The 23,435-nt window shown below is 45.6% G+C and overlaps 1 protein-coding gene across 1 annotated transcript; it reads left to right on the top strand.

Annotated features, from left to right (window-relative positions):
* The first annotated feature begins 11,233 nt into the window (after positions 1-11,233).
* LOC144930833 (uncharacterized) lies at positions 11,234-22,476 on the top strand. The gene is made up of 6 exons (XM_078854219.1): positions 11,234-11,794; positions 12,929-13,228; positions 13,893-14,011; positions 16,357-16,403; positions 18,583-18,641; positions 22,297-22,476. The coding sequence occupies exons 2-6, from the start codon at positions 13,142-13,144 to the stop codon at positions 22,474-22,476; spliced, it is 492 nt and encodes a 163-aa protein (XP_078710345.1). The 5' UTR covers positions 11,234-11,794; positions 12,929-13,141.
* Positions 22,477-23,435: the final 959 nt, after the last annotated feature.

Consider the following 23,435-nt stretch of genomic DNA (forward strand, 5'->3'; position numbering starts at 1 on the left):
ATAGCCCACTCCATGCACCTGGAGGCGTCCTATCTCCCAAGAGTGCAGAACGAACTAGCCGACCAACTCAGCAGATTCTTCAGCAATCACAAGTGGTCCAGCCAACCGGATGTCATTCACTCTATCTTCCAAAGGTGGGGATTTCCCCAGATCGACTTATTTGCCACCAGGAACAACAGGAAATGCCCGATGTTCTGCTCCTTTCAGAACCACAGCCTGGGCTCCCTCTTGGATGCATTCCTACTACCCTGGGGAGGCCACCTCTTGTACGCCTTCCCGCCAGTCCCTCTTGTGCACAAGGTACTGCTCAAGATCTGCAGAGCCAAGGCGAAGGTAATCCTCCTTGCTCCAGCCCCATCAGCACTGGTAAACCATGCTTTTGGAGCTGTCAGTGGACGACCCAATAGCTCTACCACTCTGCCCCGACCTAATCACACAGGACCACGGCTGCCTTCACCACCCAGACCTTCAGTCCCTCTATCTCACGGCCTGTCTATGAATTTCCTGCACCAGTAGATCTAGTTCCTCCATTTTGTTACCTAGGCTCCTCGCATTGGTGTACAAACATCTTAATTTTTGCTGTTTGGCCTCGCTCACATTCATGGTTAAATCCGATGGAACTCCTGTGCTTGAGTCCTTCTCGACAGCAGGAAACCATCAACTAGGGCCACTTATTTAGGCAAGTGGAAAAGGTTCACATGCTGGTGTGAAGAGCATCATACACCTCCTTTACAGACACCAGTTCCACTCAGTACCTCCTGTTACCTGAAATTGGGCCAGCTAGTAAGCTTAGGGAGGACTAATGACCCACCAGAGTTTGGCAGAAAGCAACACATTTATTATACTGATAGCTAAGTTCAAAAGAAGGGCGGGGGGTGTCACACTCACACTCGCATACTCACGCTCCCAGGACAGGCACAGCACTGGAGATGTCAGGATCCTTTAAGATAAGTGTCCCACAGCGCAGCGATGGATGGTGCGATGAAGGTAAGTCTTCCCAAGGCACGATGGAATGCAATGCAGCGAACCACTGGCCAGGCGGTCTGGGTGAAGGGCCTTTACAGGAGGTACAAGCTTGTGAGTGCACTCCTGAGCACATGGCCCCTTCCCCTTTTAAGGACCTGTTTTTCATTGCTTGCGACTAGAGATTACTTGGGCATGTCTGGTTGGTCACACTCCACCTCGGACAGTGTCCATGCATTGGGTGTGTGAGCGCTGCCTAATTAGAGTGCCAGACACCTAGTCTACCTGGGAGTTCTGATCTTCCAGCTGCTCAAGCAGCCCATTCATCCCACAAGCATTCCAGGAGGGAGGGTGAGGGGAAATGCCAATTCATAGACTCATAGATATTAAGGTCAGAAGGGACCATTATGATCATCTAGTCTGACCTCTTGCACAATGCAGGCTGCAGAATCTCACCCACCCACTCCTGCAATAAACCTCTCACCTATGTCTGAGATATTGAAGTCCTCAAATAATGGTTTAAAGATTTCAAGGTGCAGAAAATCCTCCAGCAAGTGACCCGTGCCCCATCCTATAGAGGAAGGTGAAAAACCCCTAGGGCCTCTTCCAATCTGCCCTGGAGGAAAATTTGTTCCCGACCCCAAATATGGCAATCAGCTGAACCTTGAGCATGTGGGCAAGATTCATCAGCCAGGCACCCAGGAAAGAATTCTCTGTAGTAACTCAGATCCCACTCCTTCTAACATCCCATCACAGGCCATTGGGCATATCTACTGCGAATAGTTGAAGATCAGTTAATTGCCAAAATTAGGCTATCCCATCATATCATCCCTTCCATAAACTTATCAAGCTTAGTCTTGAAGCCAGATATGTCTTTTGCCCCCACTGCTTCCCTTGGAAGGCTGTTCCAGAACTTCACTCCTCTGATGGTTAGAAACCTTCGTCTAAACTTCCTGATGGCCAGTTTATATCCATTTGTTCTTGTGTCCACATTGGTACTGAGCTTAAATAATTCCTCTCCCTCTCAGGTATTTTTCCCTCTGATATATTTATACAGAACAATCATATCTCCCCTCAGCCTTCTTTTGGTTAGGCTAAACAAGCCAAGCTCCTTGAGTCTCCTTTCATAAGACAGGCTTTCCGTTCCTTGAATCATCCTAGTAGCCCTTCTCTGTACCTGTTCCCATTTGAATTCATCATTCTTAAACATGGGAGACCAGAACTGCACACAGTATTCCAGATGAGGTCTCACCACTGCCTTGTATAACGGTACTAACACCTCCTTATCTCTACTGGAAATACCTTGCATGATACATCCCAAGACCACATTAGCTTTTTTCACGGCCATATCACATTGGCGGCTCATAGTCATCCTGCAGTCAACCAATACTCCAAGGTCCTTCTCCTCCTCCGTTACTTCTAATTGATGTGTCCCCAGTTTATAACTAAAATTCTTGTTATTAATCCCTAAATGCATGACCTTACACTTCTCACTATTAAATTTCATCCTATTACTATTACTCCAGTTTACAAGGTCATCCAGATCCTCCTGTATAATATCCCGGTGCTTCTCTAAATTGGCAATACCTCCCAGATTTGTACCATCCGCAAACTTTATTAGCACACTCCCACCTTTTGTGCCGAGGTCAGTGAGAAAAAGATTAAATAAGATTGGTCCCAAAACCGATCCCTGAGGAACTCCACTGGTAACCTCCCTCCAGCCTGACAGTTCACCTTTCAGTATGACCTGCTGTTGTCTCCTCTTTAACCAATTCCTTATTCACCTTTCAATTTTCATATTGATCCCCATCTTTTCCAATTTAACTAATAATTCCCCATGTGGCACCGTCTCAAACGCCTTACTGAAATCTAGGTAAATTGGATCCACTGCATTTCCTTTGTCTAAAAAAACTGTTACTTTCTCAAAGAAGGAGATCAGGTTGGTTTGGCACGATCTACCTTTTGTAAAAACATGTTGTATTTTGTCCCATTTACCATTGACCTCAATGTCCTTAACTACTTTCTCCTTCAAAATTTTTTTCAAGACCTTGCATACTACAGATGTCAAACTAACAGGCCTGTAGTTACCCGGATCACTTTTTGTTCCTTTCTTAAAAATAGGAACTGTGTTAGCAATTCTCCAGTCATACGGTACAACCCCTGAGTTTACAGATTGATTAAAAATTCTTGCTGATGAGCATGCAATTTCATGCTCCAATTCCTTTAATATTCTTGGATGAAGATTATCTGGGCCCCCTGATTTAGTCCCATTAAGCTGTTCAAGTTTCGCTTCTACCTCAGATGGGGTAATATCTACCTCCATATCCTCATTCCCATTTGTCATGCTACCATTATCCCTAAGATCCTCATTAGCCTCATTAAAGACTGAAGCAAAGTATTTGTTTAGATATTGGGCCATGCCTAGATTATCCTTAACCTCCACTCCATCCTCAGTGTTTAGCGGTCCCACTTCTTCTTTCTTTGTTTTCTTCTTATTTATATGGCTATAGAACTTTTTACTATTGGTTTTAATTCCCTTTGCAAGGTCCAACTCTACTTGACTTTTAGCCTTTCTCACTTTATCCTTACATGTTCTGACCTCAATAAGATAGCTTTCCTTGCTGATCTCTCCCATTTCCACTCCCTTTCTGCTTTTTCTTAATCACTTCTCTGAGATGCTTGCTCATCCAGCTTGGTCTAAAACTCCTGCCTATGAATTTTTTCCCCTTTCTTGGGATGCAGGCTTCCGATAGCTTCTGCAGCTTTGACTTGAAGTAATCCCAGGCCTCTTCCACCTTTAGATCCACAAGTTCTTCACTCCAATCCGCTTCCCTAACTAATTTCCTTAATTTTTGAAAGTCAGCCCTTTTGAAATCCAAAACCCTAGTCACAGATTTATTTTTGTTTATCCTTCCATTCAGTTTGACTTGAATTAGCTCATGATCACTTGAACCAAGGTTGTCCCCTACAACCATTTCTTCTATGAGGTCCTCACTACTCACCAAAACCAAATCTAAAATGGCATCCCCTCTTGTCGGTTCAGCAACTACTTGGTGAAGGAATTTACCTGCTATCGCATCTAGGAAAATATGAGCCCTATTATTATTACTAGCTTATTACTTGTCCTCCAGTCTATATCTGGGAAGTTAAAGTCTCCATTGATCACGCAGCCTCCATTAGTATTTACTCCATTAAACACATTAAAAAGGGCTCTATCCATATCCAGATTAGATCCCAACGGTCTATAGCTCACCCCAAGCACTATCCCAGGGGAGGCTCTAGTAGCTTTCTTCCCCATTGTGATTTTTGCCCAGACGGACTCTGTCTTATCCATTCCATCGCCTCTTATTTCTTTACAGTCTACCTCATCATTGATATACAATGCTACTCCGCCACCTTTGCCTTCATTTCTGTCTTTCCTAAACAGCACATCCCCTTCCACACCTGAACTCCAGTCATGACGACTACTCCACCATGCTTCTGTTATCCCTAGAATACCTGGTTTCACTTCCTGCACCAGTAGCTCGAGTTCCTCCATTTTGTTACCGAGGCTCCTCGCACTGGTGTACAAACTCTTAATTTTTGCTGTTTGGTCTTGCTCACATTCTTTACCCGATTAGGCACAGACATACTGCCAGTATGACCTATTAGACTGGTATCCACACTCAGGGCCGGTGCAAGGAGGTTTCATGCCCTAGGCAAAACTTCCATCTTGCGCTGCGCCCCCCGCCCCTGTGGCAGCTCCCCGCCCCTCCCCCTCCGCCCTGAGGCGCCCCCCCCGTGGCAGCTCCCTGCCCCCGCCCCCCCCCTCAGCCCGGGCAGCCCCCCCGTGGCAGCTCCCTACTGCCCCCTCCCTCCCTCTCTCCCCTCTGCCTGGGGAGCCCCCCCTGCGGCAGCTCCCCACCGCCCCCTCTCTCACCTTTGGCCCGGGGAGCCACGTGCAGCAGCTCCCCACCCCAGCTCACTTCTGCTCCGGCTCCTCCCCAAGCACACCGCAGCTTCTCCTGCCTCCCAGGCTTGCGGAGCCAATCAGCTGTTTGGCGCTCAAGCCTGGGAGGGAGAGAAGGAAGCAGAGCAGGGCAATGCTCAGGGGAGGAGGGGAGCTGAGGTGAGCTGGGGCAGGGAGTGGTTCCCCTGTGCGCCGTTCCCCCCTGCCCAATTACTTGCTGTAGGCGGCCCTCCCTGCACCCCCCTGCCCCAGCTTACCTCTGCTCCACCACTACCCCCAACCACATGGCGCCCTAGGCGACCGCCTAGTTCGCCTAGTGGTTGCACCGGTCCTGTCCACACTGCCTTCCTCCTTATGTCCATTCTCCTACCCATGGCTGTATCCTTTCTTACATTGTTTTCTTCCCTCTCAATGCTAAAATCCGGCGTGGAGATTACCTGGACATCTCCCAACCATCTCCCCCAAATTCCTAGTTTAAAGCTCTCTTAATCAGTTGTACCAGCCTCCATCCTAGAAGTCTATTTCCTTCCCTACTTAGATGAAGTCCATCCCGAGAGAACTGTCCTCTGTCCATGAATGCCTCCCAGTGGCCATACATCCCAAAGCCTTCCTTATAGCACCACTGCCTGAGCCATCTGTTGATAGTCATAATCTTGTCACACCATTGTTGCCCTTCTCTAGGAACAGGCAGGTATTCAAAGAGGGAGAGGAGACAAAAGGCATGGGGGCAGGTGTGTAACAGACCCTTTGAGCATACAGGTTATACATAGCATACAGATCACTGCTGCTCCTTCAACACCTTCTACACCTGAAACAAGAAGGCCTTGCACCGTCCTCTATTAAAGTACATCTTGTGGCCATCTCGGCATTCCACCCGGGAGCATCCGGCCATTCCGTATTCGCCAATCCCATGGTGGGGCGTTTCTGAAAGGGGCTGGAAAGGTTATATCCACATGTTGGTCAGCCAGTACCTGCGTGGGACCTTAACCTGGTATTATCCAGGTGGCGAGTTCTATGGGCCCGTGGTGCCTGGGCACCAGGAATATTCCTGGCCTGGGGCCCGGCTCCAGCACTGTCTGAGGCCGGGTCTCTCCCTCGGCCCCACCTCCAGCCCCTGGTGCCCCTGTCCCGCGCATCCCCTGCGCCCTTTAAAAACAGCCCAGGATCCCCAATCACCACTGGCAGCGCAGAGGAGCTGAGCAGCTTCCTGCCTGCTCCCTCCACATGGCTGCCAGCCCCTCCCTGCAGCCCCTGGGCTGGGTGGGTCTGTGTCCTTCCCCAAGCGCCCCTGCAGCCAATGGGAAGTTGCAGGGGCAGTGCCTGTGGGTAGCAGCACATGGAGACTCCTGATCTGCCCTGCCTAGGAGGCCGAGGTGAGTGCCACACCCCCCACCCCCTCCCAGAGCCCGCACCCCCGCTTCAGCCCCCAACTCCCTCCCAGAGCCTGCACCCCCTCCCTCTGCCCCCCATCCCCAAACTGCCTCCCAGAGCCTGCATCTCCACCCCCAGCCCAGAGCATGCAGCCAAACTCAGTCCCAGAGCCTGCACACCTCATCCCCTCCTAGACCCCCAGTCCCTGTCCCAGCCTGGAGCCTGCTCACAGCACCCAAACTCAGTCCCAGAGCCTGCACGCCTCATCCCCTCCTAGACCCCCAGTCCCTGTCCCAGCCTGGAGCCTGCTCACAGCACCCAAACTCAGTCCCAGAGCCTGCACGCCTCATCCCCTCCTAGACCCCCAGTCCCTGTCCCGGCCTGGAGCCTGCTCACAGCACCCAAACTCTGTCCCAGAGCCTGTATCCCCACCCCCTTTCCACACACCCCCTCCTTCCCCCAAACTCCCTCCCAGAGCCTACACCCTGCTATGAGCTGGCCGAGGTCCCAGCTCCGCCTATTACAGCTCACTCCACAAGAGTTCAAGCCTCTTCAGTGTCATTTCTGGCCCAAGTTCCGGTACAGGAGATATGCAGAGCAGCTACTTGGTCATCGGTGACCTCTCACTATGCTAACACCCATCACGCCAGAGAGGATGCAGCCTTCGGCAGAGCCACGCTCCAACCAGTGGTTCCTTGACACCTCCCCCTCCTCCAGAGTAGAGCTTGGGAGTCACCTGATTGGAATTGATGTGAACAAGCACTCGAAGAAAAACAGTTATTCACCTTCTCGTAACTGTTGTTCTTTGAGATGTGTTGTTCACGTCCATTCCAATACCCACCCCACCCTCCTTCCCCTCTGTCGGAGTAGCTGGCAAGAAGGAACTGAAGGGAAGTCCAGCCGCCAGGGTCATATATTGAGTGTCATAAAGGCGCCACTCCAGGGGCCAACCCGACAGGTGCTGCTAAGGGAAATCTTTCCAACGATTATGCTCGCGGTGTGCGCACACCGGATTGGAATGGATGTGAACAACGCATCTCGAAGAACAACAGTTACGAGAAGGTGAATAACAGTTTTTTATTCATTTTTCCCTCCAGGTGCTATTTCTTCTAATCGACCTTCACTTAATGGAAAGTCTTTTCCACAAATGTTCCTCTCTTCACTGGTCTCTCAACAGAGCTTTGATGAGACGGCTAATAATGTCACAAACAGAGCACTTTTTCAGGTATGAAGTCATTGAACGTACGGATCTCAAATATAAAACAAAAAGTAACAGTTTGTTGGATGTGTGTAACTGTGTTTCATGTATGAAATGTACTGTTACGCAGGAGTAACCAGATGACTACACTGCATTCCAGAATAGAGGTGGGTCATTTCTTTCTTTGGACAGTTTCTTGTAGTTGCAAACTATGGTTCAGGGTTTGAGACATCAGCTGGTGGAGCCAATAAAGGTCTGTCTTTCTTTTTGGTCTCAGAACTATCAAACAACCATTCTTTCACAAACCAAGAAGGGACAAAAATGGGGTGAAACAAAATGCATTCTCAAGACTGCTGAAGAGCCCTAAATGACTTGAAAGGGAACTTGAATGGTGGGGGGAATAATTGCTGAGTAGAACTGGGCTAGCAATTAGTGAACAGATTTTAAATTTTTATTAAAGCTAATGTTAAAATTATATAATATACAGGTTGAGAAAAGAGTGTCTGTACATCTGGGTATAGTGCTTAGATTATCTACAAATAAAAAGTTTGTTAAAAAACTTATAAGATGCCTACAGCACATAATCTGCAATGACCCAAATTTAGATGAATAAATTTAACAATACAGTTTAGATATTAGAATCAGAATATTCGGGTACATCATTCATGAAAAGTTATACAGAGAGTTGGTTGTAGAAAGCAAATATTGGAATAAGCGTAGATTGTCCCTCAGTAATTGAGCACTTAGGATGGGTTGTCCCTTAGTAGATATAATCCATCAGAGAAGTATTTCAGTTACTTTCCGATATCTACTCAGTGAACGCAACTTTTTTCCCCTGTGAACAGACTGATTTTTAGGATATACTCACCATTTGAGATTATTTTGTGCATATCAATTTCTACCAATGAGTGGCTCAGTCTTTTCTAAACTTTGCACTCTCCACAGGATTCCTTTCAGTATCGAATATTTGCAATTCAAAAGTCAAGCTTTGTGACTTCTCACCAGTATATAATAGAGAATACCAACACCTGTCCCACATGGTATTGTTTCTGTTCCCTGATTGGATGACCTGCTCTTTCAACACAACTTCCTCCTGAACCATATTTCATTTTGCAATTAAATGAATCTCTGCCACAGGGCCAAAATTCTGTTTCTGCCCTAACAATACTTAGCTTACAGGAAAGTTGATAAAAAGCATACAGTAAGTAATGTATACCTTATGAACAAAAAAAATGTGGAGTGAATAAGCACATAAACTTGCCCATTATTGTTTGCTTCTGTTACAGAACACCATAAGGGAAGAACTGAACAATACAATAGAGAACATCCTGACACGGGTCGTGGCTGAAGTAACAAGTATCTTATACCCAGCAGTAACCGAGTATGAAGAGAGAATTAGTGATACAGTATATACAATATCTGAAGAGTCTGCACTCTCTTCAGACAACTCTAGTAGCTGTAGCACATGTAATGAAGAGCTCTTTGATGTGTTTGCAAGTCTTCCATCCTCCAGTACCAGAAAGGTCATCTTTACAGATACAAGCATAAAAGCCACCAGCTCACCAAGTGATCTCAAGATAGCGACAGGAGGGAAACCAACTCCACTGCAGTCTCAAAAATCATCTTTCACAATTCTGTCAAAGAGCACACAGAGGTCTCTGGAAAGTGAATTTTGGAAAGAAAGTGTTCACAAGGGGAAAACAGCAACACCACCTCACTATCATACTGAAAGTATTTCAAGATTGCGCCGGGAAGTTGTGAGCATGGGAGCTACCTCTGAGTTTCCCACAAAGCCTTTCAACACAGAGAAGTTTCCTTTTAGCCAAACTTATTTTAAACGTGAATCCGCAACAAAAGATACCAAGCCAAAAAAAGGTCTGACTGGTGAGGATATTTTTTCAGACTTAAATCAAGATCTTCCTAAAGGAGGTATTTTTAAAAAAAGGTTTGACAAGCAAACTGTAACAGACGCCAATGACAATGACAACATGAAAATGCTACAGGTGGCCGAGAATGTGGTCAAGGAAGTTTTTAGGAGAGTAAAAGATCTAAGTGATTCTGTCAGCATTTTAAAGAAAGCTCCCATTGAGCTTAGTGAAAGATTTTTCTGTAGTAGTTTTAAAAGAACTGAATTTCCTGAGACTTTTCATAAAGATTTCCAGAAAGAAATTGGATTAGTTGCTAAAGAAATTGTAACAACTGTTTTTGATAACTTTCACAAGTGCTTGGTGTCTTGCATTGCTCTGGCATCAGACCAAGAACCGGTAATAAGAAGGAAAGACCAGGTCCCTGCCCGAAGAACGAGCAGAGTGTCCAAATCAGAAAAAAATAAGATCATGCAAGCTGAATTACCTGCTTATGACACAACATTTTCTTCGTTTACTATTGATAAAGTAGCCAAAGAGGCGGTCGAAAGTGTTGTATTCACACTAGAGTCATTTGTAGCCTTTCAGTTTAAACATGACTTTAAATGTAAATTTTCTGAAATAGTGAAACTCCCTGTTGAAAATATTTCTAGTGCACAACAGACACCATTCTTAAGGCCTCTCTCAACCCAGATAGTAAATGAAATAGAAGTATCATCTAAAGCATTTGAACGTGAAATGCCAGGAACTACAAGTAAAAGAACGCTGCCAACCGTAGAACAATTCCAGAGCTCATCGGATGTATCAAGGGTAAGTAGTATGATTACAAAGGAAAGCATAGCGAGTGCTATTGTCCAAGTGCAAGGTTTCCATTCAGAATTGAACATTTACGCTACAATTGCTGTTAATGATGTTCTTGAAATCTTCAAGCGGAAGCTAGAAAAAGAAATTAGCCAAAGGCAAACAATCCCATTTTATGATGACTCCGAAGAAAACATTATGGCAGGGGAGATAACTGGTGCTGTATTAGATCGATGTGCTCAACGTCAAACTGAAATTACTTCAGAATTGAAGTTTGGGAATCTTGAAATGGAAAAGTCTGGACGAGTATTTGGAAATAATAAATTTCATGGACAAGGTGTTGCAGTGTCAGAAGGAATAAAACTGCCTGCTAGAAAATTAAAAGAAATTGACCCGAGGGAAAACTTTCCACCTATCAATGTTCCTGGAATGGTGATTTATTCTGAGGAAGAAACAGAAATGGAAGAGGAAATTCCATCTCGTCTCTGTCCAACAATCCATAAATTCTCAGCGCGGGATGCTCACACCACATCAGAGGTGATCAAAAAGTCTGCATACTACATGTCAGCTCCCACAGCAAGACCTTCTAGACCATCGCTGGGAACAATAACTAAACAAAGAGCAATTAGCTCCAGGATGACTCTACCCCCTATTGGTAAGCAGTTTCCAAGAAAATCCTTCTCTCCACTGGGCATAATGAAATCTCCCAGAGATGAAGCAAGGCAGAGCCAGGTGTCTGAAGAGCACTGCCAGTTAATGTCAACACATGAAACCAAGCATCAGCTATCACAATTACAGGATGGTGCATTACCTGCAATAGTAGTAGAAGAAATAATAAGTAAATTGGTGTCTACAATCTTAAACTCCGTTTGCAGCACAAGCATGGAACACAAAAGATGTTTATCAAAAACCGAAGTGAATGAGATCACAGACACACTTAAACAGTCAATAAAAAAAAGAATGTCCACAAATAAAATCAGTCTTGTAGGAGCTGCAGATGAAGACCAGCATTTAAATCCAGAGTATGAAGATACTGTTAATCAAGTGGTTTGCAGCATTTACAACAGTGTCATGCAAGAAACTGGATCTCAGCCAGTCCTTTATCACGATGGAACAAATTGCAAAACAATTTTTCCTGAACGAACAGCTAGTATAATAATAAATGAAGTCTCCAGTGGCCAGATAATACATTCTTTTAATGAAAACTCACCAACTGAGAACTACAGTGCTACAGAGTTTGACAGTACTGCTGACAAAGATCTTTCATCATTTGCCATTCAAATAAATATTGAGGCAGGAAGTTCTGGAGAGTCAGTTAGAGATGTAAATGGGTATTCAGCAGAAACATTGCTACAAGCAAAAGAGCTACCAGTTGAAATAATCCCTCATATTAGAGACAGACCATTAGACATAGATCCAGACCTTATTTCAGACCATTTAGCAGTTATTTCCATAAAAACAGAGCCTACTGAGAAACGGAATGAAAGATTTAGAACTCATTCTGGACTAGAGCTACCAGAACTAAAAAAAGCATCGCTATCTAAGACAAGTTTGCTAAGTACAGCTACTGAAAGTGATGTAGAGAAAAGGAGAGAAAGACGGTCCTCTGTGAATGCTTTAGGACGACTAGATGTCAAACCAAAGGAGGTAAGTAAAAAGAATGAGTAATTTTCATATGCAAATTGGTAAAAAATTGTTTATCATACTGTCACTATGATCCTGATCCAGGAAAGCATATAAGCACATGCTTAAACTTTAAGCAAAAGTCCCACTGAAGTCAATTAGATTACTCACATGCTTAAGCAGTTTACGGGATCGCACAGAGGCACCGAGGGCCTCAATTCAGCAAAACACTTAAGTATATGCATAACACTAAGCATGTGCTCCTTTCCCATTAAAGTCAATGGGATTTCAGAATATGCTTAAAATTAAGCATATGTTTAAGTGCTTTGCTGAATCAAGGCCAAGTAGTCTGTTTTGGATATTGTACTTGGACTTGATAGTTTATGTTGCCTTCATATTTTATTCTCATCTCTTTTCATTCAGAAAGTTTAAATACAACAGAGTGGGCAAAGTACACTAAGAATATAATGTTGATTTTTAATCACAAGTGTGTTCAAAAGTGTCTTCGGCATCTGGGTAGCAAGTCTAGTCCTGATAGTAAAAGAGAGGTAGTGTGTCTAGTGGTTCGTGAAGGGAATTTAGAGTCAAGACTCCTAGATTAATATTCCCAAAACACTCTTGACTCTTGTGTGACCCTGAACAAATCACTCAGGGCCAGATTCTGATAGTCTTACTCAGGCTGAGTGGTACCATACTTCTCCAGTTGTCTTATTAACAAATTGAACTACCCCTGGAGTAAGATGCTACCCCACTTGAGTAATGGTGGCAGTATCTGGCCTCCAACCTCTGGTAAATTAGTAGATACTGTAAGTGAAATCTTGTCCCCTTTGAAGTCAATGGCGAAACTCCCACTGATGTCAGTGAGGGCAAGATTTCATCCTCCCGGGGTCTGCTATGTTTCCTCTCTTTTACGATAGCCTTTCCTGTGGTTATCACCTCATCCAACAGAGTGGACGGCCTTTTATTTAAAAAAAGATTCAAATACAAAGTCCTGGTTTTTCCTGCCCACTGAAATGGAGTAAAAACAATGTATCCATATGCAAGGCTAAAACAGTCTTGTTGTACTGTCTTGTTTTCTAATTAGCGAACAGTAGACAAATTGTACGAAAAATGACTCTGAAATACAGTTCTCTTCAAAAATTCTCTCTTCAACACCAGGTCGTTTGCAGAAATTCATTTCAGAACCTGAAGAAACCCGATGTCACCAGGGTGGAACTTCTAAAAGATGTCAAGAGCAAGGAGGAACTTATTTTACGACTTGTCTCATATGATATTGAGCATGATGAGGACGAGGATTTTGAAAAAATCCTAAAAGTAGATTCTGCTTTGGTTTTTGAGAGCCAGCCACATGCAGCAGGGAAAGAGGAAATCATGCCTGCTTATGAGAGTACCCCTTTGGCTGATATGCAGAATAATTTAATTGCTGCCCAGGCACCTGAGAAAGAGGATCAGTACAAGGTAAGTGGTGTACGTGAAACCTTTACTATTTCACCTGATTACACTGGGCCAAGTCCTGGTCTCATAAAGTCAATTATAAAACTCCCATTGCGTGCAGGATCAGACCCCCCAAGGATGCAAAGTGCAGCTCACCCACACCGTCTGGCCATTTTCCATAGGGCTGAGCAAAAATAAGAGGCAGGTGTTGCAGAGATCAGAGCTATGTCCAGTCTTGTTTAAAATTCTCCTTCATGATCAGAAGAGGGAGAAAACAGAGAATTGAATTTAAAGTTGATACAGATCAACAAATATAGCTGAACATCATATTACACAATGGAAACATACAGGACATGTTTAAATGGTATGGACTTTTGCCTGACTTCTTGTTCCACATGGAATCTCACTCCCCTCTCTTATACCATTTATTCCTAACTTCATTATTTGTCCCTTGGATTATTTTTTAATCCAGGTGTTGCCTAAATTATTTTCTAGCTTTTCATTAGAACTCCCCGTGGGTCCACCTCCCCTTTATTGACTTGAGTTTCCTCTGTGAGGCAGTACTATTCAGGTGATCTTATCATGAAGGGAACAAAAAGAGGCCCTAGAGAAGCAAGGAATAGAAGCAGGTGAGATGATTGAGCCAGAAATTGGAATGTTGTGAGAAATAAATGTAATTGTTTTTCAGATTATGGAACAAACAATATCAACTAACTTGGCTGGCTCTAAATCGAAACTGAGTGTGGCCAGCTTATCCTCAGACATAGATGTGCTGTCTGCTCTAAGCAAGGGCATCCCATGTTTAAGGTAACTACTTTGGTGCTAAAAACAAAGGCGGGATCTATGTTTGAGGGTGGGGGTTTCCAGAGGTCCCTGGGCAGGGCTGTCTCTAGATTTTATGGGGCTCTTTCTGAAGTAACACAGGGCTCCATCCAACTCTCTCTTCATCTGACCAGCTCTCAAGCCCTGATCAGTAGCCCTGGCTACTCTGTGTCTCCATGGAGTGTCCTATTTGGTCCTATTATTCTCCGCACAATAGGACCAAACTCCATGGCAATGACTCCTAAGTTCCTTGGCAACGTTAATTTATTCTAAAGAAATATCCTTCATTTCTGTCTTCCCATCTCCACACAAACATACACAGCCAGAGCTCACCGTTGAAAATACTCACTGACAAAGCTTGTGGGTGATTATTTTTGAGAATTGTTTCTTTGCTATGTTCTCCACGCATCCTAACCCCACTTCCCAGGGCAAAATGGCTCATGGTGGCCATAGCTGGAATGCATGGTGTGGGTGCACCTTGCACCCACCTCTAGTAGAGGCTTCAGACTGCAGCATGGGCTGCTCCTGTGAGGTGCTGAACTTCCTCAACTGCAGCTGACTTTACGGGGAAGGGAGGGGGTCAGCGCTTCTCAGGAGGTACACAGAATGCAGGGGCCTAGACTACACCAGTTGTCGGACAATGCCCCTTTGCAGTCATGATGAATTATCAGTGGCACTAGCTGGTTTCAGTATATAACTCTGTTTAACATTACAGGCCAGGTTTTGGGGTCTGGCTGAACCACACACAGCATTGGTAGAGGAGCATAAAATTTACCTTCGCACTCTGCCAGTCTAGGGGCTGTTGACTGCAGGACCAGTCTCTGGTACTGCTCTATCTTATACCAGATTCCAGCACGCATAAGCAGCCAAAACCTCAGCTAGAGATCAGTGCATAGGGGCAATCTGGGCATATTGCCTTTCCTCTGGCCATGCCTCCTTTGCTATCAGCAAGGAGAATGGGGGCTGGAATAGGAGGCTGGGGTATTCCCTCTCATGCTGGGGTATTCCTCTTGGAGCTCAATACATCACCTGTACATTCAGAATTCTCTAGTGGTGTGGCACAAAGTGGCTGCACCATGCTGGGCAACGCAGCCTGGTGTTTGAAATCCTGTCCTGCTGCTAGGTTGACGAAAGAAACGCTCAGTGCTCTTTCCCCCCCCCCCCCACAGTGTTTCCGAGCAGAAGAGAGCTCTAGATGTGTCCCAAAGCAGGAAGGAAAAGGAAGCTCTGGGAGTGACCCTCTGACACCTTCAGTTGCTTGTGACACTAATTTTATGAAGCAAATTTCTGCAAGCATATCCAGGCAGTGCCCTCCCTGTAGACAAAGGGTTGATCCTGCCCCCATTGACTTCAGTGGGAGATTTGCCATTGGCTTGAGAGGGAGCAGATTGGGCTCTAAATACAGGGCAGAACTGAAATTTAAAAAGAAAACCTTCTGTGCTTTTAAAAGAGTGTGGGTTTTCTTCTTGTTCACCTGCCTCATTCTGAGTTTGATGCAAATTTTACATGCTTCTTCCTTATCAGGCAATAACTAGTTGACATGCCCAACCTTGCAGTCAGGTGTCCCTGAAGTCAGCAATAAGAGGTGCCATTTTTAAAAGCACCTAAGTGAAATAGGAGCATAAGTCTCATTGAAAGTCAACAGCTCAAGAATCAAAGTCCTGGTGACAGGTTTCAGAATAACAGCCGTGTTAGTCTGTATTCACAAAAAGAAAAGGAGTACTTGTGGCACCCTAGAGACTAACCAATTTATTTGAGCATAAGCTTTCATGAGCTACAGCTCACTTCATCAGATGCATACTGTGGAAAGTGTAGATGATCTTTTTATACACAGAAAGCATGAAAAAATACCTGTCCCCACCCCACTCTCCTGCTGGTAATAGCTTATGTTGTTCAGAGGTATGTTGGAAATATTCCTTGAGTCGGAAGTCCTGGTGAGTTTCAATGGGACTTTATTCCTTAGATGCTTTGGAAAAGCCACCCAATAATACATAAATCTTATGCAGTGCATTTCAGCCACACATCTTAAAGTGCTTTACGCAGATAGAAGAACTGAAACGCAGAAAGGCAAAGAGACCCCCTTCCCCGGACACAGAGCAGGCCATGGGTAGAGCGGAGAACAGAACACAGGAGTCCTAGATCACCACTGCATGATGCCTTTGGGTGGGAATACTCACTGGAGTCAGGGCTGAAGGACTGAGCAAAAAACATGCGTAAAGTGCTGTGAATGCCTATTGCTTAATTGTTATGCACTGATGGAGATGCACTGAGCTCTGTATCAAATATTTATTTATTTATAGTCGAAATGATGGTCTTCTTTTGTTTTTCAGTGAGTGTGTTGAAGAAACATTGCCAGCTCCTGAGACCCAGGACAAAGGTGAATGTTTGATTTTTTACTTTTTTGAGAGTTTGAAGTTTTTTCTTTTTCTTAATCTGAATACTGATATTTTGTATGCAATAAAATGCTATTGCACACACAAAAACTACATTAAAAGAACATTATTAAGGTTGGAATGGCACATAAGTGGGTTGGAATGGCACATAAGGTTGGAAAGTCAAGCACTCAAAAGTTAGAAAATGTCAGAATTAAGGTTACCTGTGTGACTTTAATTCAGCCCCCTTGTGCATATGCATGGTACAGTCTTCAGTTATAGGTTCAAATACTGTTTTTTCCACAAGATCCCTGGGGATGGACCCGCTCTGGGGTTGTTCCTTAGTACTATTCTTTAAACATAGCTTTTTGGGTGGAGTTTTCTAGGTTTTTTAAAAAAAGCAAACTGGAAAAACAGAAATTCTGTCATGTGGCATCGTATTGACACCCACATGGGTGATCAGCAGGGTTAGAACTTTTATGTCCACTGCTCAGACCTTTGCCACCTGAGTTAACTGAGTAACTAATTGCCATAGTAGGTGGTTATACTCTACGTGGACCAGCTTAGAGGAAGAGGAGACACTTTGCTAGTGGACTTCACAGATATTTGCTGACAGCAGAGGAATGGTGAGACTCAGAAATCTTATGTTCCATTCCAGTCTCTGGAGTGTGCTTTACCCGGCAGATTCATCTATCACTTCTTTTCCAATCTATCCCTGTCCCAGCCCTGTCTCTTCCCTACCCCTGGCTCCTCAGCCCTTTCCCATTCTCCTCACGGAGCAAGTCCCAGTCTCTTCTCCTTAGACCTCTCATCCCTCATTGCCCAACCAGGCCCAGTCTCCCACTCTGGACCCAGTCCCAATCTTCCTGCTGCTCCCAGACCCAGTCTCCTTGCTTGCCATTTGCAGTTTCCTCACCACCCATCTCCAGCTCCTTGTCTCCAGACTGCTTTCACATCCAGTCCCCGTTCCTCATACTTGGCTCCTTGTCTGATCAGTCTCTCTCCCCCAGCCCCAGTTCCAATCACCCTCACACCTGTGCTCCTTATCCCCACTAGCTCCCAGTCTCAGTCTCCCTTCCCAGGTCCCTCATCCAGTCTCCGTCTTCAACTCCCCATCTTCTTGTCCCAGTCCCTTTGGCCAGTCAGTCCCAGTCCTTCGCCCGCACCCTGGCTCTTCATCAGAACTGTCTCCCCTCCCTGCATCGCCTTACTGCTCACTGGTTTCCAGTTCCAGTCCCATTGCCCAGCCAGTCTCAGTCTCATCCCAGCTCCTCAGTCGATCTCAGTCTCTCCAACTACCCACCAGCTCCCAGCCCCTCCCCTGCATTTCTTTCTCTGGCTCCCAGAGCCAGTCTTCTTTGCCAGCCAGTCCCAGATTCACTGACTACTCCCAGTTCTAGTCTTTCCCCCGTCCGCCTGTCTCCCATCTTCACCCCCCACACCTCCCCAGGCTCCTTGTCCTACTTAACTGAGACAGAGCCCGCCTGTCCAGTGATGCCCTTATTGCTGGGCCTCGGCAGAGTGAAGGAGGAAGGAATCGAATGCAGAGGGTACAAGGACTGGACCTGGGAAGGTCGGGGGAGTGAAATGACTGATACACCAGCCTTTGGGGATGATCTTACTTGGGTTGCTTGTAACATATCGGCTGTAGCATGTGTTTGAGTAAGAACTCCTTTTCATGTCCTGCTTCTGGGGATTAGTTTTGGCTTCCTTGGAACGCCGTGCTTGATAAGCGTGGTGCACCAGTACAGGCTGCTGAAATGGATACAGGCCTTGAAACAATTGCATCATTTCTATGATTAAGGTCCACTAATGACCTGCAGAAATGGAGCATAAAACTATAACTGAGTGGGTCTTTAGGGGTTTATTCTTCTCTGTTCCCTCATCTTATTTCATGTATTGTTACTGTTGCTTATTTATGATGGCAGCACCTACAGGCTAGGGCCCCTTTGTCCTAGACACTGTAAAAACATGCCCCGAAAGTAACAAATCCCCTGAATGTAAGCAAAGCTCCTAAAGGTAAAAGACAGTCCCCACTATATTTACACACACACACACACACACACACAGAAAAGATGCAAGATACTGCTCTCTGGTAATGCTAGAAGAGTGATGCAGTGTATAAGAACTTGAAGTAGAAACTAGAGATGGTTGAACAAACGATGTCTGTGTTCTTGTTGACAGACCCGTATGTTAACATGCCCCACGCTCAGAATACTGAGGACACATTAAGGACCTCTGAGGTAAATCTGTTTTAAAATAGTTTTACATGAGAGGTACTCCTTGTATACAGCTTTTGGCAATGATCGTAGAGCAGGCAGCCGGGGACCCAATCAGGAGTGGCAAGAGAGGCTAGAAAGCCCAGCAGGAGAGGGCCTGAAGGAAGCGCAGTGGGGACAGTTGGAGAAAACAAGGGGGAAGCACAGAGAAGCTGGGGATATTCTGAGAAAGAGGGATGTAGTAGAGGGAACAGAATGGGTGGAGCTGAGGTTCCCACACCAAAGGTGGATGGATTCACAGTTTAGTCAAAATATGGATATCTAAATGTTATATAAGGAGCTAAAATTCCATCTAGCGACTCCCCTCTTGTCATTCCTGACATCACCAGGACCCCGGATGGAATTACAGCCCCTCCCCCCAGTGGCCCCACAGCTGCCTGTTATACTCTCTGTACCTGCAGAGGAGCAGTTAAACCCCCAGAAAGGTGTACAATCAGCAAGCCATTTCCTCCTGTGTCAGACAGAACCTTTCCCAGACAGATTGCTGCCGTCTTCCTCTCTCTTCTAGGAAGCATGTTTCTTCACTGTCTAAGCCCCAGCTTGTGCTGCTGTGACTGTGCTGGCCACCAAGCACTAGCAGTGTGGTCAGGTGAAGGGCCGGAGATGGGACTCCTGTCACACTGACATACTAGGTCAGTGTACAAGGAGGCAGTTGTGTTACCTGTGCCTTTTTAAAAAATAACCCCAAAATACTGGAGTCTCACTGGGACTGGCCAGCTGGGAGGAAGGGATCGTAGGGTATGTCTAGAACAGGGGTTCTCAACCTTTCTCTTTCTGAGCCCCTGCTTCCCCCCCCCCCCCCAACATGCTGTAAAAACTCCATGGCCCACTTGTGCCACAACAACTGTTTTTCTGCATATAAAAGCCAGGACCAGTGTTGGGGGTAGCAAGCAGGACAATTGCCCGGAGCCTAAGCCACAGGGGCCCCCATGAAGCTAAGTTGCTCAGGCTTCAGCTTAAGCCCCATGCCGGGGTGTAGAGGAAGGCTTCAGCTTTCTACCCTGGGCCACAGCAAGTCCAATGCTGGCCCAGCTTGGCAGACCCCCTGAAACCCGCTCGTTGCCCCACAGGGGCCCTGGACCTGTGGGTGAGAACCATTGGTCTAGAATAACCTTGGGGTGTGATTGCAGCTTGAGCTGACATACGTGAGCTAGCTTTGATCTAGCTAGCTTGGGTCCCAGACCAGCGAAGCCACTATACAAACCCACTTGGAACCCTGGGCAATGACTCCTGGGGCTAGCCCATGCAGAAGTCCATGGTACCACAGCTGCTCCAGTATCCAAGCTAGCTAATTAAAGCTGGCGTGGCTATGTATACACGAGCTGCCATCACACCCTGTGATGACATGGTTGACATACCCGTACAGGCTGTATGTGCCGCCTCCCAAACAAATGTGATCAAAAAATCGAGTCACCTTATTTTATGCATCTGCACAACAGCATCATCTTCTAATACACACAGCTATTCGAGTAGCCTATCCAAAGGGGTCAGAAGAGAGAAAGTAGAAGGGAAGGATTTGTGACCAACCAGCTGTTAGCTTAGCAAGCTTGTAACATCTTTTCAATAAACCTTGGCCAGCTTGGGTCACAGATTGCTCCCCCTCCACTCTACTGATAAGACAAACCTGGGCTGACTAAAAGGAAAAAGTCCCCTTATGCCAATAATGCTTATGGGATATGGCTCCACAGGCTAGTAATGGCATCAGAACCAGATATTGGAGTCTTTCTTTATAGTGAAGGTGAGCTGCAAAGGACTTTCTAAAACACTGGGATTGTGTCCTTTTTTGCTGCTTTCTCTTGGATGCAGAATACTTGGAGGGGTTATTTAAAAACAAATAAACACCCCCTCTTTTCTCTAACCTTTAAAAATATTAGGCATGTCTAGCCTGGTCTTCTCTGATTTTGCTACAGAACTGGTTGGGGTCGTCCATGTCTATTATGAGCTTCTACACCTCAGCTGACGGGGTGGTAATGTGCTACCGCTAACAAAAACACCCTGTCTCCCAAGTATTTGTTAGTCACGGGAGTCAAATAAGTGTAAAACAAAACAAACAAAAAAAACAGTCTGAGTCTGGCTAAAAATCCCTTCCCTTCCCTGTTGCTAAACTTTCACTCCTGTGATTTTTCTCGTTTGGCAGTTGCCAGCAGGGTGGACAATGTCTGAATTTCTAAAGTGAAAAAAGAACCGAAATATTTTTGGAAAAATTCTTTCAGGGCTTTTTCATAAAGAATCAATAAATAGCAGTAGCCCCAGTTTTTCTGCCCTCTGCAGGTCTCTGCTAGTCAGGAGAAAGATTTGGACTTACGGTCAGTCTGCTCCTGACTATGCATTAACAGCCCTTGTGGAGATCAGCCTTGAGGTCTCATTTACCTAAAAAGAGACAAACACACAGACCGATGGGTGCAAACACACATACTCAGAGGGATCCATGCCACTGGCCATTACTTACAGTCAAGTAACAAGGTCTTGTTATTTTCAGAGACATGGTCCAATGTACCCTAAAAGTAGAAAACATGAGTCAATTGTTACTTTTCCCATCCTTCAGTGAAAACATCTTCATTCCCCTCAGCTGCTTTCACCCCTGTCTGGTATTCATAACAATTCACAAGCTCCAAGCTAAAGCGGCAAATGCCTGGGGAAACTGGAGCCAATACAACAGCTGTAGCTCATGTGAGTAGTCACCTTAACTTAAGGACGGGTTCAGTAGTGAGGAGGGCTGATATTTACATGGTCCCAGGAAATAGTTTGGATTGAATTTGTTAAAGGAAATCAATAGGGTGCTGTTCTTTGCCTGGCCCGATGGCAGCCTCCCTTCTTCAAGCTCCCTGTGTGCTCATCAAGTAATCCAGGCACTGGGCTAGAAGGTCAGCTCTTTTGTTGTCCAGCAGCTTGGGTTAGAGACTACTTAGAAAACTGTGGCATGCTGAAGAGGCTATAATTACATCTAGTGCCTCCAGCCTCACTCCTGTCATTCCTGACATCACCAGAACCACAGCTGGAATTACAACTCCCCCTACAATCCCAGTTAAGAGCTTCCTGTTATTCATTTGGTAGCTGTATAGCCCTGAAGAGCATGAATGAGACAGAATCATACACTGACTCTTTACTCTTCTCATGGTGCAGTTTGCCTTGCCCTGCGAAGATGCTGGAAATAAAGGCTCCTCATTAGAAGAGAAAACAGGTATCTAGGTACTTATAGGACCCCCATCACTGTCTGATCTAAGTGCATCCTAATTGTTAATGGCTTTTAGACTGTCAGAACCCCAGCGAGGTAGGGACATATCATCCTTATTTGACAGGCTGGGAACTGAAGCACAGGGTGGGTTAAATGACTTGCCCAAGGTCACACAGGCAGTCTGTGGTTGAGCCAGGAATTGAACTCCTGGCCTACCTGAGCCCTAGTCCAGTGTTCTACCTACTAGACTATCCTTCTTACCCTGACTAGCCTTTCCCCGATAGTATTTCATCAAATCTATAATTGCTAGTTAGTGCACTGTTCTCTATACAGAGTTTGGCCATTGTTTATTACTGGCCTCCCTGGCTGCCAATATGGTGCAAGAGGTCACAGTTTATATGATTCTTATAGACATGTCATACCCCTGTTTTGTTTCCTCCACAGGAGAGCCTGCTGTTTCAGAGTCCACCACTCCCAGTCAAGGGGATTCAGTGCCCAAGAAGGTGCCTTGTGTTCTATCCACAGTTTTCTCACAGTCATGCAGCAGCACAAGTGACATTTCATCACCATCGACCCCTTAGAAAATTCATACCAGATGCAGAACTTGTATGTCAAAGAGAATAAATGGCTTATTCAGCTCTTTGGGTTTGGGTGTTCGTCAGTTACATTAGTGATTAATCGTAGATTAAAACTCATGGAGTCAAACAAACCCTAATAGAAGAGAGAGACAAACACAGGGAAACCTAAACAAAAGGACTAGTGAGTTATTCTTTTTACAGGTGGAAGATGTTACAGCCCAGCTCCTGCCACCCTGACGGACAGCTGGGAGTGCTGTCATGGAGGCCAGCAGACATCTCAATGCCTTCCTTCAGACAGGTGTTGGTAGAGCTGTGTTTGTTAGGATGAGCCCTGGTGTCATGTACCAGAGACAACCAGGCTGTAGCCGTAAGCAGTTAGATAGCCCTGATGTCATCTATTTATCAGAGGTGCAGGCCCTGCCAGAATGTCTCTTGGACCCCACATCGCCTCAGGCACATGATTAAGATCATGTGACCAAAGGGAACTTCAATAGCCCTTTTCTTTTAACTGGGGGCAGATAATGCTCCTATTCATCTCCCAATTAACAGGCCACTTTGAATTGCCCCAGCAGTTCTTGCTGACCACAAACCAATGGGAACTGTGAACATGTGAACGTACTGTACACACACTCTAACGGTCAGTCATTGATTAATTCTCCTGCTCGTGGAGCGCTGAGTGCACAATTCAGTTTGCCTGTTTCCAGAAAGTCTGGCTCCTACCAATGTTATGGCTATGTCTATGTTAAGGCAGAGGGAGGTGAGATCAGAAGCCACGACATCCCTCCAGCATTTTCAAGACCTTCCTCAAGGTCTTCGCCAACCAGCTTTTGTTGGATTAACCACATAAAGCTGGCGGGTTGGTAGGGACTCCAGCACACTGAGCAGATGGCCAAGCCACTTGAACCAGCATTGTCATTTGGGAAGATATTGGTTGCTGGTTGGTCCAGTGCCTCACATCCTTGTTCACAACATGATGGAACCACCATACGCCTTCAATATGCTGTT

This window comes from Lepidochelys kempii, chromosome 9 (assembly GCF_965140285.1).
Source record: "Lepidochelys kempii isolate rLepKem1 chromosome 9, rLepKem1.hap1, whole genome shotgun sequence".
Lineage (NCBI taxonomy): Eukaryota > Metazoa > Chordata > Testudines > Cheloniidae > Lepidochelys > Lepidochelys kempii.

Excerpts from the sequence above, each read along its gene's own strand:
- LOC144930833 (XM_078854219.1), top strand. The coding sequence starts at position 13,142 with ATGCCTGCTTATGAGAGTACCCCTTTGGCTGATATGCAGAATAATTTA. Across the intron at positions 14,012-16,356 it reads AAGGGCATCCCATGTTTAAG|TGAGTGTGTTGAAGAAACAT; the intron begins GTAACTACTTTG and ends TTTGTTTTTCAG. Across the intron at positions 16,404-18,582 it reads TCCTGAGACCCAGGACAAAG|ACCCGTATGTTAACATGCCC; the intron begins GTGAATGTTTGA and ends TCTTGTTGACAG.